At 35.4% G+C, this 19,081-nt stretch overlaps 1 protein-coding gene across 2 annotated transcripts; it reads right to left on the reverse strand.

Annotated features, from left to right (window-relative positions):
* Positions 1-762: 762 nt before the first annotated feature.
* On the reverse strand, positions 763-18,987 carry LOC134653082 (phosphoserine phosphatase). 2 transcript variants are annotated; one of them, XM_063508375.1, is made up of 6 exons: positions 18,854-18,987; positions 10,433-10,633; positions 8,380-8,514; positions 6,540-6,685; positions 1,581-1,742; positions 763-1,002 (listed from the first exon to the last, which is right to left on the reverse strand). In XM_063508375.1, exons 2-6 carry the CDS (start codon positions 10,570-10,572, stop codon positions 899-901), a joined length of 687 nt encoding a protein of 228 aa, XP_063364445.1. In that variant the 5' UTR covers positions 10,573-10,633; positions 18,854-18,987; the 3' UTR covers positions 763-898. The 2 variants fall into 2 exon arrangements, with proteins under 2 accessions (XP_063364445.1, XP_063364444.1); XM_063508374.1 differs by lacking the exon at positions 18,854-18,987 and adding an exon at positions 11,424-11,448.
* Between the last annotated feature and the right edge of the window lie 94 nt (positions 18,988-19,081).

Raw genomic sequence — 19,081 nt, forward strand, 5'->3', positions numbered from 1 at the left:
TTTACAAGTATTAACCTAATTTAATTTAATTAATATAATATCTGTACAAAACATCCTACGGGACTAAGTCCCGTAAATATTGATCTAAAAATAAAGCATTCAACACTTTTGTACTCAAAGTACCATCACATTTTTTTTAATTACCTACGTCAACAATAAATGCGCCATCGAAATCAGCTCTTAACAGAGGCCGAGCTATCAAAATGCTGTAAGTCAATACTGAAACAGTAATGTCATACTCAACCAATAAATATTCATAAAGTTAGTAATTTACCCAAAAAAATTGCCAATTAACATTACAATGTTACTGCCGTATTCGAACTTCAAGATATTCACAAGAGACGACACGTACTAGATCCATTCTAGATACGTTATAGTTTAGATTTCAACTAGTTCTCTTTTGCAGCGCAATTCGGGCAACCAATGTCACCTTTACGTTAGACAGAGTTAGATATCTATTAGATGTGAATTGGATCTCTATGTCATATCTTGTGGAAATCGTTCAAGAGTATCTCCAGAATCGCGCAAATGTCAAATTTGACAGGTTAGATCTTTAACATATCGTTATCGTATCTTGGCGATGTCTAAAAGATATCTAGCAGATGTCTATTTCAAAATCCGAATCGGGCCCTAAGTCTTTACAATCAGAATTACAAGTCTTACAACTAACTATAGGTTAGCATAGTATTTTTATTCTATAAGCTCATTTTATATAGTCTCTTATCAAAACATCACAAAATGTGTCATATGTAAACCAGGCCTATACGTTTCTATAATTTAAATACCTAATACTGGTTCAGTACGATATTACTTAGTGAGAACTTGAATCTAAAAAGGCCTCTAGTTCGAAGAACTAAGGTACAATTTTCATTGCGCAAATTAGCCTATATTTGTAGTGTTACTTTGTTTGCAGCGTGAGGGAGGTGATGAGCTCTTGGAAGTCTGTGACGTACCAAGACGCCCTCTTTCTGACCTCCTCTCTTAAGACATTACCGCCAAAACCTGGAAATAAAGATATAAAGGGTTAGTTAATTTCTGCTAACTTAGCAACACCTAGATAAAATAAACACACACATAAATAAAATAAGAGTTGGGTTTTTAAATCAACGATAAGTTATAAATTTTCAAGAAGTCCAAAAAAGAAATGAAAAATATATATAAAACTAAATTCATTTTGCTCAGTTAATGTGTTTTGCAAATTTTGAACTTTGAACTTTTAACACATTCACTGCCACCGACGCACATGTGCGTCGACCGTACAAGTAGATACAAGTTTGTTCCTAGGCCACGCCCCCTGGTAGGTAGTGAATGCGTTAAAAATGCAAGAAGAAAAAGAATATAACGATTTTTTTTTAATACCAAAGTTTCATAAAGTTTAATCTTACCGAAGGCAAGATTTCACATTTATAAATTTATTGAATTGAAAGTTTTTAATGTGTAACAATGTTTGATTCTAAGCTACTTTAAATTAAAGTAGAATATCAACATATGGAATCCTTCAATTAATATTAAATCATATGCAACTGTGATAAGGTCCAAAGTGGCTTAAAATTAACATACTAGCTAATCATTGAACTCACCAATGAATCCGTCGGCGGGCGGGCTGGCCTCGGCGTCAGTGGCGCCATCTCCGATCATGATGACCCTCTGGTAACCGAATTGTTCCTTGAGTCTTCTGATCACGAGTCCTTTGCCGCCTGATCGGGAGGTAGGCTCGTTCTCATCGAAGCCTGCGTATTCTCCTGTAACAACAAGAAAGATATTGTAAATAACTGTCCATGGACGATAAGTAAACAGCATATTTTGTTTGGGTGGACTGCTATAGATAGAGAACTGTCAAATCAACTACATATCATGTGGTTTTACAAACATTTGTTTTGTTTAAATAAAATAAGTATAAGTATATTAATTGTATTAAAAATAATTAACTAACAGAGTTCTATTCCTAATAAGCAGTCCAGTACATATTAGACTCCGTTGATTAGGGACCGTGCGCGTTGGAGGATCTGACACCGTATCAACTAAATAGAACTAAAAATTATGACTTTAAAAAAAACTATCTATTTCATTAAAAAAGTACTTAAGTCTACATACATGTGTGCAAAATCTCTAGTATGAGATTACGTGCACGGTCACTAAACTCGCGTTTTGTTTTTACCTAACTAACTAATACATTGAGTAATTCGAAATATAAATATCATTAAAACTTTACGTCACTAAGCAAGTGCAGTGCTGTCCCTACAGTTCACAAACGTTCCCCTGCGCGTCCCTTCTTGTGGTTTAAATTGTAAACGAACTTAACATTGGTACTTCACACCAATAAACAAGGGGGCTCATATGCTGTACACTTCAGTGCATGCGTCTTTTCCCCTAAGTAAGGCCTGAGTGGACGCTCGAAGCGGAGCGTTCGGCGGGGCGTGGAGCGTGGCGTCGGGCTCACAAGTGATTTGAGCAGCGTGCACTAAGGCCGCTCTAATACGCTTGCATTTGTTTAACATGCACGCCGCACGCCCCGCCCCGCTGCACGCCCAACTCGAGCGTCCACTCAGGCCTTACACTTACACTAACGGGTGCTATCTCTGAATGCGTTCTGCTACGCGAAAAGGCTATAAACTCGAGCAACTCGCCCGCCATATTATAACGAATCGGTCAGGCGACAACGGGTCAACGAGTCATCGTTAGTGGCACGCGCTCATCTCGTGATAGATAATGGTGCAGTTGTACTACCTACAGAGATAACAGTCGACAACTCGACATGGGTACTAATGTTGAGGAAAAAGTGGGGCTAATGGTTTCGGGTAAGTATTTTAAGGGATTTTTACTAACGTTTAATCTACACATATTAACTCACATTTATAGACGGGTCTAACGCGAAATTTATTCACATACCTTTATTTACCGACGTTTCGACACAGGTTTCACTGGTCATGGTCGCGGCTAACTGATGTCCCAGCAAAATGTCAAAACAGAGATTTGTGCAACTACCCGACGAAAAGTGTATGAAAAGTGTGTGTGTGTAGTGGGTGGTTTGAAAATGTGATATCTACCCCAAACTTTTTCATAAACTTTTCGTCGGGTAGGTGCACAAATCTCTGTTTTGACATTTTGCTGGGACATCAGTTAGCCGCGACCATCACCAGTGAAACCTGTGTCGACAAGTCGGTAAATAAAGGTATATGTGAATAAATTTCGCGTTAGACCCGTCTATAAATGTGAGTTAATATGTGTTCAAAACGCGAAAGTTTTAAATATTATGTTTAATCTACATTTACTAATTATACATTTGGCCCAGTCGGTAATGACACTGATGTACTTATTGTTATTTCTGTATTGATATAAGACCCCTGGGATAAGTGCGTCATTTAGTGCTACTATATGTTAATTTTACTTGTTTTTAATGTTTTTCCAATGCGTCAGTATCACAAACTACTTGGATACTTATGTCACATTGGCTGTCCTTGCAGTACGGATATGATGGTCGTTCTTGTCTACGTGACAGCGTGATAAAACGGTGTCCGTCACTTTCTTTCCCACGGTGTTAAACAGTGACAGTTATTTTATCACGTGGATAAAGATGGATAAAGCTATCCATAATAGGCTGGCAGCTATGTGTACTTAGGATATACGCCACATGTGTTCACAGTTTCACACAACATGTCATTCATTCAAGATAAATACGGTTATTGTGAACGTATGCAGTTTCTAATCATCACTACCGGTTGAACCAGTCTAATGATAACCCCATCTTGGACATGTCACGTTTGCTTCACTAATTAAAACGCGAAATAACATACATGTGTCGGATTGGGAAAAGGCCTAAGTGCGTGCAAGGCCCTATTTTACAAACTTGTAACTTGTACAGGCGTAAAAGGGCTTTTGACACGCGCTTAACCAATAGCGAAAAGCGTATTAGTCAGTGTTGCCGTTTTAGACTTTTAAAATTGTAATAGTTTTGTAAAATGAGCCCCAGGTGAATTAATATTTAGAACTGATATCCATAATACTTTTTCACTATTAACGGTTAGTAAATCATAAACGATAGTACTATAGTTCTTTTTTTTTAGCATTAGAAAGAACTTCACAGAAGTAAGCTTGTGGTTCCAAATCCGGCACTTTTAGCGGTAATAATTTGAAGTAATTATATGTATTGACCATGCTACATTAGATAATTCAATAATTATTAACAATTAAAGAGCCTGACAAAAACTGCACGCTTACTTCTGTGGAGTTCTTTCTAATGCTAAAAAAAACGAACATTAAGTTAAGCTAGTGATTAAAGCTGTGATATTTATAGGGAAAATAATCGCAAGAGAAGCAGCTCTAAGAGTTTTAAGATAAAGGTTTTAATTATAAGTTTTTGTGTTGTTTACGGATAAGGTACAATCGCCCACATTGTTAACTGTGCATTGGTGGACCTTATGTCTTTGTAATAAGGTCTACCGATATATACAGTTAAGAGTGTTGTTGTTTGTACAACACAAACAAGTTTACTGACACAAAAAAAAAATACAACGTAATAACTCTGAAGATACTTGTAAAGTGGCACAAACATCTGTGTATGAGTGACGCCAATAAAAGGGCAAGGGTTAGACACACCCACGGGAATGAAAAACATTGCAATAACGATTTAATTTAAACCTTATTGGTACAAGGTTACGGCGTGTTGTTGTCTGAGTAACGATATTCACTTCTGGAGGAAAGCAAGGGCATAATACGTCAGCATGTTTGACATGTTTCATACATGTAATATTAAGAATACGAGATATGAAATAGGTAATCTATTAGTTACTGGATCGGTCAACATACCAATAAATGAGCCAATCAAACTGACATTGGCTTAGTTTTACATCGAAAATAACCTTTATTCTCATAGAAATAGAACATTAAACACATCTAGTGCGAATCTACTTCTGCTGTCTGTACATCTTGACAGGACCAATGACTGATAAATAAATCTTAATAAAGCAAATGTATTAAAATAGCGCGAGTGACGTCACACGGTAGAACAACAAGTATCTGGGGGGCGCGGCTCACGATAGCAACAGGCCTAACAACTAAATAGTTACATCACATTCAAACATACGTTATCTGCTTGGTTATAGTGGAAAATTTAAAGAGTAAAAATACTAAAAACGTTATCATTCTTAAAACTGGTATTGGGCCTACAATAGTATTCAAAGCAAACGTCCGTTAGAAAAACACTATAAAATTAAGAATAATGTGTTCCATTCTTGAACACGAGTAGCTGTAGTTAATAATAAACATATCAACATCAACAATTTACATCACGATAATTAAGGAGTCTTTTGACCCGTCTCCGTTACCATTATATTTCAATTATTAACCGTAAATGATAGTTTTTGGCTGTAACAGTTGTAATTACCATGAGGTTATAAAGAAAAACGCTAAGAGTGTCTCCTACTTCAAACTCTGAAACCTGCTATTTAAACTTTCTTTACCTGAACGACGTTTCTTCCTAAGTAGAGTCTAGAACATCACAACATCGTACAAGTAAATAGTAATAACCAGATCAATCTAGCGTCTAGAAAGCGCAGAGGTAAAACCACTCCAGTTACCTTAACGGTCAACCTACATGAGAAATTACATCCTGCCCACAACTTTATGTCGGAAGACAACGTGTCGATCTCAAGCAAATTAGTGCTATTTTGTCTGTTTTCGATAAGAAGGTAAATATTCAATAATTAATCGTCCTTATTGAGTTTATAACAAATGATATTGCCTTTTCCCTAATAATGTCATTTATCATTTATGTCGCAATACGAATGTCAAAACAAGATCGATATATAAAAACAACTTGTTTGTATCCTTTAATGCGTCAAAGAGATATTTCTTCGTTTTACGATTTCATCGTTATCTGATTTATTTGCGCGGCGCTTTTAATCTATTCTAGCTACTTGGAACAAGATATCAAATATTACTTTGCGTGAGAAATGAATGTTTTGAAAATAGCTGTTCCTTTTTGTATTAAAACGCGTGCTTTTGAACCTCGCTTCGGCAATTTAAACCTTCATTTGGAACAATATTTTTGTGCTAACACTTTAATTAAAATTATTATTTTCAAACTTCAATATTTCTTGCTTAAATTGACTACTGTCTTTATTACCAAGAGTCCATACTTAATAAATGAGAAAATATTTATTTTAACAGTTGTAGATTTATGATATTATTGGAATCGATTATTCATCCATTGCTCTACTTTATTTCATTGACGATATCTGTTGACCTAATTCATCGTGTTTTTCACATCTCGTACATAACAAAACTTTTAACTAACCGTCGATGGACCTTATGTCCTTACAATAAGGTTTACAAATTGTCAATTAATAGTAAAGATGGTACTTGTAACTCTTGTAAGAATGCGTCATGATGAAACTACTCAAGTACGCTTTGTTTACAGTGTTGCATGGATATGGTTTTTTATCAGTCAAAAACCTTCAAGATTGCATGTTTATTTGGTAGTACATAATAGTATTGTTTGAAATGGTATTAAGTTCAAGTACATTACTAAAGAGACTTACCATTGAAGTAGAATTTGAGTCTATTGGCGAAGACGTTTCCTTTAGGTATATTCAGCTGGGCAGCCACTGGCTCGATGAGACATCTGAAGCCACCGGACACGAGGTATACCTGCACGCCGCGCTCATGAAGCGTATTCACTAGTTGTCTGCAAAGATATACAACAAAATCAGACACGTGTACATTTACAACTAACCTCCGCCCAAAACTTCATCTGCGTAGAAGCGTTAAAATATTTCAACCCTATTTTTACCGCCTTAAGAATTGAATTTAAGGAAATCCTTTCTTTGAGGAGTTTTACATTTGGATTTCAATTTCAAGATCCTGTTTTGAACGGTTTAAACTCGGACTGGGCATTGTTCGTTAATTATCTATTATTTAATGATAAACATCTAGAAAATACCGCTCATTGACTTTCGATACCGCCGATAATAATTAATAATCCATAAGCCCGATAATGTATAAATAAACATATCCGGGCATTTTTTTAATGGAAAGGTAATAGAATCTATGTGGATAATGACAATTGATTTTGGTACTTTATAGGGCTGATTTGTGCAGGTGGCTTTTATTATACCTAGGTGACAGACAAATAAAATACTTGACGAACAATAATTAATTCATTTGTATAACATGCGTCATAGACAAAGAACTATTGCAGGGCTTTACATATTTATTTTCTAATACGACTGGGAAGTAAATATTTATCTCATATGGCATAGACCAAGGCTACTAGAACATACTACACTAAAAAGGAAGTTTTAAAAATAACTACAATACAATAAGGTCGGTAAACAACTTGTTAACGCGGAATGAACTGGATATCTTAACAAGCGGCACCGGTTATAGTGCCGATTGTGTTATACTTTGGCCTGTGTCGGATGATAATTTCATGACAAATATGAAGTTTGAGTCGGTTTGGTATAAATGGGTCTCAACTCTTGACCTGATTGTATTCCCATTGAAAGCGCGTGCGAGTTGACTTTTCGGGCGCCAAATTAACGTGAGCCCGAGAATCATAACCAGTATGTGTAATGAGAAAACATTTATATTGGTGTTTATTGGCCTTATGATTAGCCCATTTTGTAAGCGATTAGAATGAGATACTTACGATCGTTTCCTAGATTAAAAGGTAATTTTAAAGTGAGAAGAGAAAATCCAAAATTTTGTAAACTTGGTTTCTTGTTTTACTAAACTTTGAAACCAGTTGTTTGCGAATAGAAAAAAATATTTATTTTAGATACTTTTCAAATGACGTAAGCGGGCTTATGTTTATGTAGTAGGTGTGTTACCAAGTCACAATAAAATGAAAATAACGACCCCAACAACTGACAAGTGTCAGTTAGCATGACAACATTGTTTTTTTTTAATTCATGTATCAGCCAAGGGATGTTTGCCAAACAAGCAATATTATCACTCTATAATAGGGACCCGACAGTACTTCCCAGGTTATACATATAATAAACTAGCGATCCGCCCTGGCCTCTCACGGGTTAACAAATTATACATAAACCTTCCTCTTGAATCACTCTATCTATTAAAAAAAATTGCACCAAATTCGTTGCGTAGTTTTAAAGATCTAAGCATACATAGGGACAGACAGACAGCGGAAAGGGACTTTGTTTTATACTATGTAGTGATAAGTATTTATTTAAAACTGTCTGAAATATAATTATTGCAATTTTTGGCTACTTTATGGATAAACACGTTCGCCGGCGGTATCAACGATTAACTACTATAATACCAAATCTTATGGTTCAAATTTAATTAGCACCTGCTAATCAACAACTTCATCTAGGTTAGAATTTGGTAAAATTGGTACATAACATGAACAAAACTTACGATACTCCAGGTGTGAGATGGTTAGGGAACGTGTCGATGAACTCTCTGATTTGGCTGACGCTCGGCCTGATGATGTCTAATCTTTTCTTCAGAGCTTCCTGGAACGTCATGCTGCCACCCATAGCCTCGGCTGTCCTGAAAAGAAATACTATATGAAACATACAATTTTCATTTCATTTTGGACTAAGAAAGTCATTCCGAAAAATACAATATTTTCTGAAGTGATTAAGAAATGCATTAGCTCGAATGGCTAGCTGGTGTTATTTTAGCGCAAATTACAATTTGTAGGTCTTTATAAAATACCCAAGATTTAATTACCGACATGAGACAAGCTGAGTCTAAAATGTTGTAAAAATCCTAAAATGTTGTTCTGCAAATGCACGATGTGGGCCAATTATACATACATATATATATATATATATATATATATATATATATATATATATATATATATATGTGTGTAGGGAATCCAGCACAAAAAGAAGGCCCTAAAACCGAACCAGTAAGACAGGTCTCATTGCAACCAGTTTGGCGCATTGCCAAAATTGGACCTACACTTACAACATTGAAAATGCATTGGGGCAATCCTATGTCAATGAAACGGAAAATACATATACGTAACTCGAGAAGCCAATATTTATTTATTTGATGCAATAAAATATTTAGCTTGGTAATACTGTTCTATTTTTATCTCTTAGCTATATTTAGTTGCGGTTATTCGGACCGGATCGGTTCGGAGGTTAAAATAATAATTCGTATCGACATTTACTTACAACGTGATGTCTGCATTATGGGCATCTTATCTTGTGCAATTCAGACAATGACACTAAATTTGTAGGTCAAAATGAGTTAGGATAAAATAATTTTCGGTATTTCGTTTTTAGAAATGTTAAGACTTACCTATTTAGCAATAAGTATAAATATCAAAACCTTAATACGATTGTCATATTTTGTAGTAATGAAGTGTAAGTATTACTTTTTTCTAATCTATTTTTTTATAATATATACCTATGTATGTTTTTTTGTTGTATTTGTGATCGTAGCGCCTATTAGCATATCATGACACCATAATCATAGAATTATCTGAAATGATGTTCCTAGACATAATTAAGAGCTTATCCAAGTGGAAAGAAAACGCGTGAATAAAACCGTCATTATGTCAAGGTTAACAAATAAGTAATCTAATAAACTTTATCAGTAAATAATCAATTTAATTCACATGACATGATATTGAATCTGTTGTCAACCGTCAAGTTAAAAACATTTGTACGGTCAAGGAAATTTAATATTATATTATGTTACGTATTTTTTATGGACCTGATGTAACCTATGTATAAAACTTTCACTTCACAAAATCGTATTAAAATATTGGTTAGGTACATGTATACATTGACAACTATGTATAACATTTTAACACAAAATAACAAAGAAAATCGATAAATGATAATATTTACTTACCTGACGATAGTGACGGTAGTCAAAATAGAGGACAATTAAAACTATCAGTTATAGATAACTCGGCACGCTGAGGTTTCGTCTATCCCAATTGTGATACCACGTATCTATACATATACGTGCATACATAGTCCAATACACAGACTATGTGGTATTACACCTAGAGAGACGAATTAAAGTGTACTTAATAGCTACATTGTCAAACTATAATTTTATACCTACTTATTCGTATAGTATAGACTAACCATTAAAAAATGACAACAACTGACTGCGAAGTTAACATTCAAGCACCGGTATACATCCTTTCATGTGACTTCGCGAACTGCTAGGTCATAAGAGTACAAAAGGCAAAAGAGAGACCATTTAGTACACCAATACCTGCAGTATTTCTATTTACTCTGTTTTAACGTAGAACGGCACCAAGTCCACAGATGTGCTCCCCGTAACAGCTGCCTAATATTAAATATGGAATTTAAGTACCCTACAGAAGGTTCATATTCCTTTGACGCCACCCGCACCACGCGTTTGTCCTGAACCGTACACCATACAATCCGTACATAATACCACGCAAGCTGCTGAACCAAAGAAAACAACTTACAGTCTCTTAACTTCTTCGCCTTTCCCGCAGAACCTGGCCAGTTCATCGATGCCTTCATCCCTGATGACGGTGGAGTCAACGTCGAAGCAGACACAGTCAGCAGTGCGGAACAGCTCCTGAACGCTCTGCTGGGGGGACATGACGCTGATGGACACCAGGGAGAGGGTCTTCAGAGTCGCCAGCTGCAGGTTGTTCTTGATGCTGTGGAAGTGGTCCAGAATAAGAGAATTTCAGAATACAGGACGAACTATTTCGCTAAGTACTGTCGGATTTGCAAAAGTGTTTAAAATTTATTTTGCCCAATAGTGGCAATTATTGGGTTGATAACTATAATTGGGTAACAGTTAATAACTATTGTATATCATGATCCAATTTATAAGTTTACGCCGATAATCTGTTTACAGTACACGATACTTTTGATAATAAGTGAGGAACATATTATACTACATTTTTTTATACAAAAATTATGGTCTCAATATTTCGATGTGATAAATATTTTAGGATTGTTCAAAAACGATTTGGAAGTTGGCGGTTGACTGCTTTAAAATGATTAGACATTTCGACGGTACACAAATATATGGTAAACTAAGAACACTGTTAGAAAACCCATACATTATAGGTATTTGCACACGACCAGTTTGCTGGTTAATGAAATAATGACCGTGTGCAAGATGTGGTCCACCACTTTACATTGGTCCAATCAATCAATTGTGGTTAAATAATGTCAATTTGTTTGTTCAATGATAAATTGTCCATATGTGCCTGACCATGTCATATCAATTTAACTTACCGTCCCGTCACTACCCCCCTACCCCCACAAGTGAGCACAGGCTCTCTAGTTGCACCCACATTAAATAGCTAGTTTGAATTACTTCGCAGATGTAAGAAGTATTCCCCGTGATGGTTTTCTTCGCCAAAAAGCAACTAGTAAATATCGAATAATGTTTAAATTAAGAAGGTAATATAAGAAAATTAAATAAAAAATACGAACCTGTAAAGTGCCATGTTGATTGTTGAGTCTTCAAAGTTTCAAGACGCAATGAACACAGTTGTTACACAGTTGCCGTAAAGGTCAGACCAATAAAACAAATACAATCGGGGATACCGCGAACACGCCTCCACCAAGTGTGATATCATACAGTGCACCGAGTCTTCCGTTATCGCCTTATATCCACATGCCTCCCAAGATAAGCTGGTGATGCGAGCTACAGAACTACTCTCTGAGAGCTACGTACTATGAATGACGTCAGTCACACAACTTCAATTGAAAGGCAGTGTGCCAGACACGACTCGCGTTTGAAGTAAGGGCGCGGAAACGAGACTTGTCTCGCTCACTCGCGATAGAAGCGTATGGAATATTTGTGGAAGCACTTGTTTTGCGAATTGCGTCGGGCGCAAAAACGATAAGCGCGTGAGTCGATGATAAGATTGATAAGCAAGATTGTTTGTATTAAGAAAAAATAAATAAATTAATATTATTAGAACAAGAATCGCGTGTTTAGGGTGTAGCAACATCAAACACAAGTCAATATACGTATTAGTATGTTTTTCTCCAAGGAGTTCCCTATTTATCAAAGTTGGCGGGGGTACAGTACCCGTTATCAATAATTCATTGCCTACTACATCAAACGTGCATGTAGCGGAGTTTTACCTTTAGGGGGATGTAATGATAACCTCGCTACATGACCATGAATCAACACTCGATGGGCGCACAATTCCATCTCCTCTCAATCTCGTATCTCTTGTTATGAATGTAACCTCAACTCTCTCAGGGAAAATTAGAAGGGCCCCAAGTCCCGTGGCTTATATCGGTAGATGCACGGCACAACTGAATCTCCACAACACAGGAGAACTCATCGTGCATCCCGCAACTCATATACTCATGATATACTCTCATAATCTCAATATATCTCTCAACTCATAATATGCGACGAGTCCCGAGGTGGGAACCATGTGGTCCCCGACGAGCCTCCACAACAACCCCTAAAGCTCATCCATCAGCCTCCATAATGAAACTTCCAGTGACTCAAACCGATAAACTCTAGCCACCTCACTTGTTACATTCAAACTCGAGCTACACATAAAGAATATCAGACAATTCTTCAACTCAGCTCTATCTCAAGGTCGTCGCTAATTCAAGGTCACTGCAATATCCATATATATCAAAATATAGATATGTTTAGCTTACCAAGAATCTCCTGTACGTGATGCACGCGCCACGGCGTCACACCACCTCTTACGTACCAGAAATTCAGACGACCTCTCTCAACTTGTCTCAACTCGGTTCCCGCCATCTTCCCCTCTGTCACCCATGACACTCGCCGACCTCGATCGCCAGTGTTACCAGTAAAAGTACGCTAAGAGTGACAGATAGGATACATACCACAATAACAGACTTCGCGATCTCCGCGACAGTGCATGCTCAATAACAGGGTCAAGGAATGATGAAAGCAGTACGATAATTTACTAACGGCAATTCGTAAATAGATTATCTAATCTAATGGATCTTTAATTACTTTAATTAGACATTATTAATAACTTCAACAGCAATTTAATGTAGGCCTACGACCAACTTTTAAAATCAACCTCCTTATCTAATTTCTCTCGTTTCTTTGTGTGTACCTGCCTCGCACAATATGTTGATTAATTTTAACCCTATTGCCAAAAAAAGGTCCAATTCAAGTCTTGGTGAAACTCAACTGGCTGAACAAATTTGGTAAAAAAAAGTAAAAATATTGTAGATGGTTATACCACTACTCCAGAAACTGCTTAAAACGTAGTGGTTATATTCTCTTTGGCTTATGCCACGAACTATTTGTTTTATTTCTTTGGTATTCAATGAAGTGTATTCAGGGTTGGGCAGTATTTCAATTACATGTATTTGAAATACGTATTTGAAATACAAATTAGTATTTTGTATTTGTATTTCAAATACTACCTCAAAAGTATTTTGTATTTGGTATTTCAAATACTGCACTCACATGTATTTAGTATTTTGTATTTCAAATACTTCAAGCTTCAAAATACATTTCTATAAATACATTTTATTAAATTCTATAATCCTAAAATGTCTAATCTCTCGCACAAGCTGTGAGCCGACCGCGAACCTCCGATCCAGCCGAGATAAAATTTTCATTGGCTGGATACTGGATCTATATTAGGTCAACTTCTGCGTGGAACTTTTCGTTTAAATCTAGGGGATAGGGTCATTGCAGTAGTTTCCGTCCATGCACTAGTTTTCGACGACTTGACGAATTATCAAATACAGTGTGTAAATCCAATACGGGCGAATATTTAAACGGTGGTTAGCATATGACCTAAAAAGTATATTGAGATAGATTTTACTTAGAAATGCATTGAAAATTTTAACCATACAAAATAATTCGGCCCGCAATGTAATACACCACACAAGTTACGGGATACGAGCTTTTTAAAGTAACTGTCAACGCTTGTTGGCAGTTACTATAAAAAGCTCGTATCTAGTAATGTCATGTCATCTTCTGTTTCTTAATGTTTGCAGTACATTACTGCTCGGTACATGTGGAAAAAATTAATCACGGGGTCATAATTAAGTGTAACTTAAAAAAACATTTTAATTAATGATAAGACGGGTAAATTCTATATCTGGTTTAATTTATTGCCCGTATTAGACTTACACACTGTATATATTTCATTTTTAATTTACTACTTTTTGCGAAATCTTCATCTTCCTCGCGTTGTCCCGGCATTTTGCCACGGCTCATGGGAGCCTGGGGTCCGCTTGGAAACTAATCCCAGTAATTGGCGTTGGCACTAGTTTTTACGATAGCGACTGCCATCTGACCTTCCAACCCAGAGGGTAAACTAGGGCCGTAATTGGAATTAGTCCGGTTTCCTCACGATGTTTTCCTTCACCGAAAAGCGACTGGTAAATATCAAATGATATTTCGTACATAGTTCCGAAAAACTCATTGGTTCGAGCCGAGGTTCGAACTCGCGACCTCCGGATTGCAAGTCGCACGCTCTTACCGTTAGGCCACCAGCGCTTCCTTTTTGCGAAATATCATTGTTATATGTAGACAGATATATTGCTTAGACGCCTTAGACATAAGGATTGAAATCAGTCCAAATTTGTGCAGGAATGTAGGTATATATTCAAATTTCGTCAAGTGGACGTAAACTAGAGCTGGACGAAAACTAGCGCAATGACCCTATAAGTTTATATGAAAGGATATTCGTTAACGTTAAAACTAAATGTTAAACAAAAAATAAATAAAGGTATATTTTGTAATTGAAATACATTATTTTAAACACTGTAATTTGTATTTTGTATTTCAAATACCCGTCACCAAAGTAGTTTGTATTTTGTATTTCAAATACTTTTAAAAATGTATTTTGTAATTTGTATTTCAAATACGTGGAAGCCAGTATTTTGCCCAACCCTGAGTGTATTTAAACAAAAGGTCAATAAACTAAAATCTAGGTCAATTCAGCAGACGGGCTCAGATCTTTCTGATAAGAGTGATAAGCATCTTCCTTTGCAAAATACCATTTATGCATTTAGATTGCAAATACTTGCTGCTGGAAATACCCTGACCCTCTTTAAGAGGAAATTCCCAAGATACTCTATTTCCTTACGTAGCAGTGTTGGCCGAAAGTTAATGCAAATTGAAAATGCTGGCCATTAACCATTATAAATTGAATCGTAAACTATAATCGTCCGATACGGTTTAAGGTTCAATTTATAATGGTTAATGGCCAACATTTTCAATTCGCATTAACTTTCGGCCAACACTGTTACGTAGTTAAATAAATGAAACCAATGTGTTTTTACATTTTCGGGTACTTAGAACATTTATCGGTTAACCAACCAAATAGAAAACTGCCTCGATCTGTCCCTTATCGTTCTAGCTTTAGCCTATTTCATTTAATCGTGTAATGTTTTCATCTACCCTCAAATAGCTAAAAATTCCGTCTCGTTTTAGATACTACTTTACATATATTATTTACCATACTACCCTACATATCATAGCAGTATAATTTTAGTATAAAACAGCTAGTGATATTGCTCAGGAATCTGATTAGCAAAATTTTAAACACAAGTACATTTTCAGAGTAATTTAGATGAAAGGTATTTACCCGCGCGATGGTTATTTCTTCCGTCGCAAGTTTTGCGTGGCGCGGGTGGCGCGTCATATCTTTGGTCCCCTCCTAATTTCCTTGATTTTATGGCCCCAAGTATGAAATGGTTTTTAGATTAAGAGAAACCTCCGCACATGAACGATTTTTATTATAGTCCTCATATATATGACCTATTGAATACCAGAAAGTAGTAACATAGTAAAAGCCACAGCGCGCTCATTCTTTCTTCCGTGGTAAAAGCAATAAAGATATTCATAGAATCTTCTTCCAATCTCATCATTATGTCATCAGACTACCCTCGTAAGGAAGGGGCCTCTTTAAAAGGCTAATAAAGGTTTATATCAATTTACTTTTTGTGTTATTTTCAGTTTGATAGTAAAAGTTGCAGTATGGTTAAAAAACACCCTGTATAGAACTGTTGTTTTGTACACCAATATGAATCTATGCACACTCCCCACACCCACGCAGACAAGGTGTGATGTGATATTGTTTGCATGTTAAAATACACTGATAACAGTGTATTTTAACATGCAAAAATTATTGTGCACCAACCAAACATTTTAAAATCTTGATTACTTACATTTTCCTTAAGAGTCTCCGAAAGAGAGAGAGTTTTCGAAAAAAGTTGAAAAATGCAGAAATTGGTAAACTTCATCGTTGAAATTTTACAGTTTTCGTTTACTAATAGAAATAAATAGTAATTATTTCAATTAGCGCGTTTTCTTATATTTCCTTTTAATAGATCACAATTGTGAAAAAGGAGACTGAGATTTAATAATGTTTTTTTTCCTGATGATCGTTTATGAAAATCCGCGTAAAGCTCTGACTTCAGAGCCCTTATTTATACATTTTGAAAAGTTTAGACTGTTAAAAGTGGTGTTGTTGTATTATTTATATCCTGTCATTTATCTTTAATAGACTATATTTGTGTTATATGATATTTAACAAGAGTAAATGAAAGTTAGACGAAATCAATTTTCACCAGAAATTACTTCCAAACAAGTGGCAATTTCTCGTGAAAATTGATTGATTGATTTAATTTCAACGTAATTTTGATACTTAAACAACCTACAACATTTCATGAAACTGTTCTTATACATTTTTTTTTTAATCTACTTATTTAAAAGAAGCCTTTATCAAAAAGACATGTCGGCTCCATTGGGCCTCTACAACAAAGAATTTCAATAAGTGTTACTAAACAAAAACATCAAAAAAACTGTACACAAATATCGCACTTTTTGACAGTGGTTCCGCCAATATAGATTGGAAAACCCCAATATCCGTTACTGTATAATCCCTACCTTGAAATAGTTGCGCCCTCTTGTCTCGAGTCCGGACACATTCCATTAGGAAGTGATGTACATCATCAACAGAGTCGCATATATCGCAGTTGGGCGACTCTGCTTTCCCCGTTCTTATACATGATTTTGTATAATTTACCACCATAATTGTTTGATGATTTTTTAAAAACTGCCCCTTCTCGTCATATATTACCGGTGACGCACGCTCGCGACCTCATTATTAAAAGGCAAGATGAGAAGACGTGCTTATATAGTTTGTTTTTTTAGCATTAGAATAAAGGTAAACAATCTTGATGTGTCTTTTAATTGAAAAACACGTTTTAAAAATAAGTCACGGCAAATATGTAACAATTATTAATCTAATACGATCATTTATATTCTTCAGCTTTCATGAACAATAGTTACTGATTTTCAAAAAGCGTTTTTCAATTAAAAATTAAAAGACATGTCAAGATCGCTTACCTTCTTTATAGAAACCGATACTTCTTATTTAGATATTACGTAACAAAATGTGTACAATTTCAACGGCTAAATCTATCAATTTTCGATGTTTGCTCTAAAATCGACAACGAACTCTTAATGACATTAATTTGCACATTTTTTATTAGAGTCTTTCATGAATAATTCTCATATAGTTTATAAGTGGATCAACTTTTTTTGGGTTATTGTGGCTTATTAGTCTTATAAAAACCACTAAAATGTATGTTTGGTAAATTGAAACACAATCAAATCTGGATATAGAGTTATTTTTTCCCCTAGACAACTATCCGTAACCATGGTAACAAATTACACTAAAAAGTTGAGACACCGGCACCCACACCCTTATATGACAGAAGACTTTTTACAGTCGGCAGTAATAGTTGCTAAGTGGGCGAGATGATCAAAATGATGTTGACATGACTATTGTTAAGAGAATAAGAGTGTGTCAAGGTAATTTTGAACACCTCACCCACTTAGCAACTTCTGCTGCTGACTACATTCCTAAACAGTTTAAACTTAAATATCGCTCAATCCTATTGATCTGCATTACTACAATTTCACTTACTGCTTTTATTTTAATCTTGTAGTTTTAATAAATATACAGTTGTTAATGCCAAAGATACAAAATAATTATGGTTTTTGAGATAATTCTTTGCATGGGTAATGATAATAATTTATCTGCCTTGACCCAATATAAAAACCAGTTTCAACAATGATTTAGGTAAACAGTGGAAATCATAATTCAGTTTAAACCAGTTTTGTATATCAGCCCATTGTGGATACAGACATTTTCTTCACCCATGCAAAGAATTATCTAAAACTGGTTTGAAGCAGATTTCAGAACTTTTATTAAGAATACCTTAGCTGATATGACTTGCAAATTAGATAGCTTATCACCAAAGAGCAATATTATAAAAAAAGCCATAGATACTTGGAATTGATATGTGAGTTCATTTCATTTCATTTATTCATGCTAAACAACATAAGTATACACAAATATAAGTACACGTCATATTATAAAACCCGGATGGGGCATAGCAGATAACTTATGCTAAATTATCCTAATTACAATAAGTAAGTTAATTGAGTTTGTGTGTGACTGCTTAAGGATTATGGAAAAGTATGCAACAAGCAATGATGTACCTATGAAATAATATCATACCTACTTTTGAATAAACAGGCACGCGTTCACATTGATAATTGACAGGATCATAATGCGCTGCGCTGGGTATTTCTAGGATGACCTTGCGACACAATTACTCTCTTCGCGCAAATCACGCATGTTTACATTTGCGCTGAATCATACTGTCTAAAAATTTCACGAATATCGGTAAATTCATTAAAATTCTTATATTATATCGAATATATTTTAAAATGAGATGCAAAACGAGTAATTTACGGTGATTTAGCGATAGGTTTACGCTAATAAAGCTAAAAAAATTGCAATCAGATCAAGGTTATGTTATCAAACCCAATAAAAACTGAATTAGAAGTGTTAAACTTATGACAGGGCACGTACCTTTTTCTAATAGTTTCACAAACCGATGTAAATATTAAATAGGAAGCTGGAAAACACTTTTCTTTAATAAATTTACTTTGGAAATTGGTTTTCAAAATACGGACATTACGACCGCTCACAAATGAAGTGACAGTGACAGAACTTGACAGCAGGATAGATTTTTTGACGTTTCCAGGTGCGTTTTTTACCTAACCTTTAGCAGCCCTATATTTTGTAGAGAGTAGGTTC

This window comes from Cydia amplana, chromosome 12 (genome assembly GCF_948474715.1).
Source record: "Cydia amplana chromosome 12, ilCydAmpl1.1, whole genome shotgun sequence".
Lineage (NCBI taxonomy): Eukaryota > Metazoa > Arthropoda > Insecta > Lepidoptera > Tortricidae > Cydia > Cydia amplana.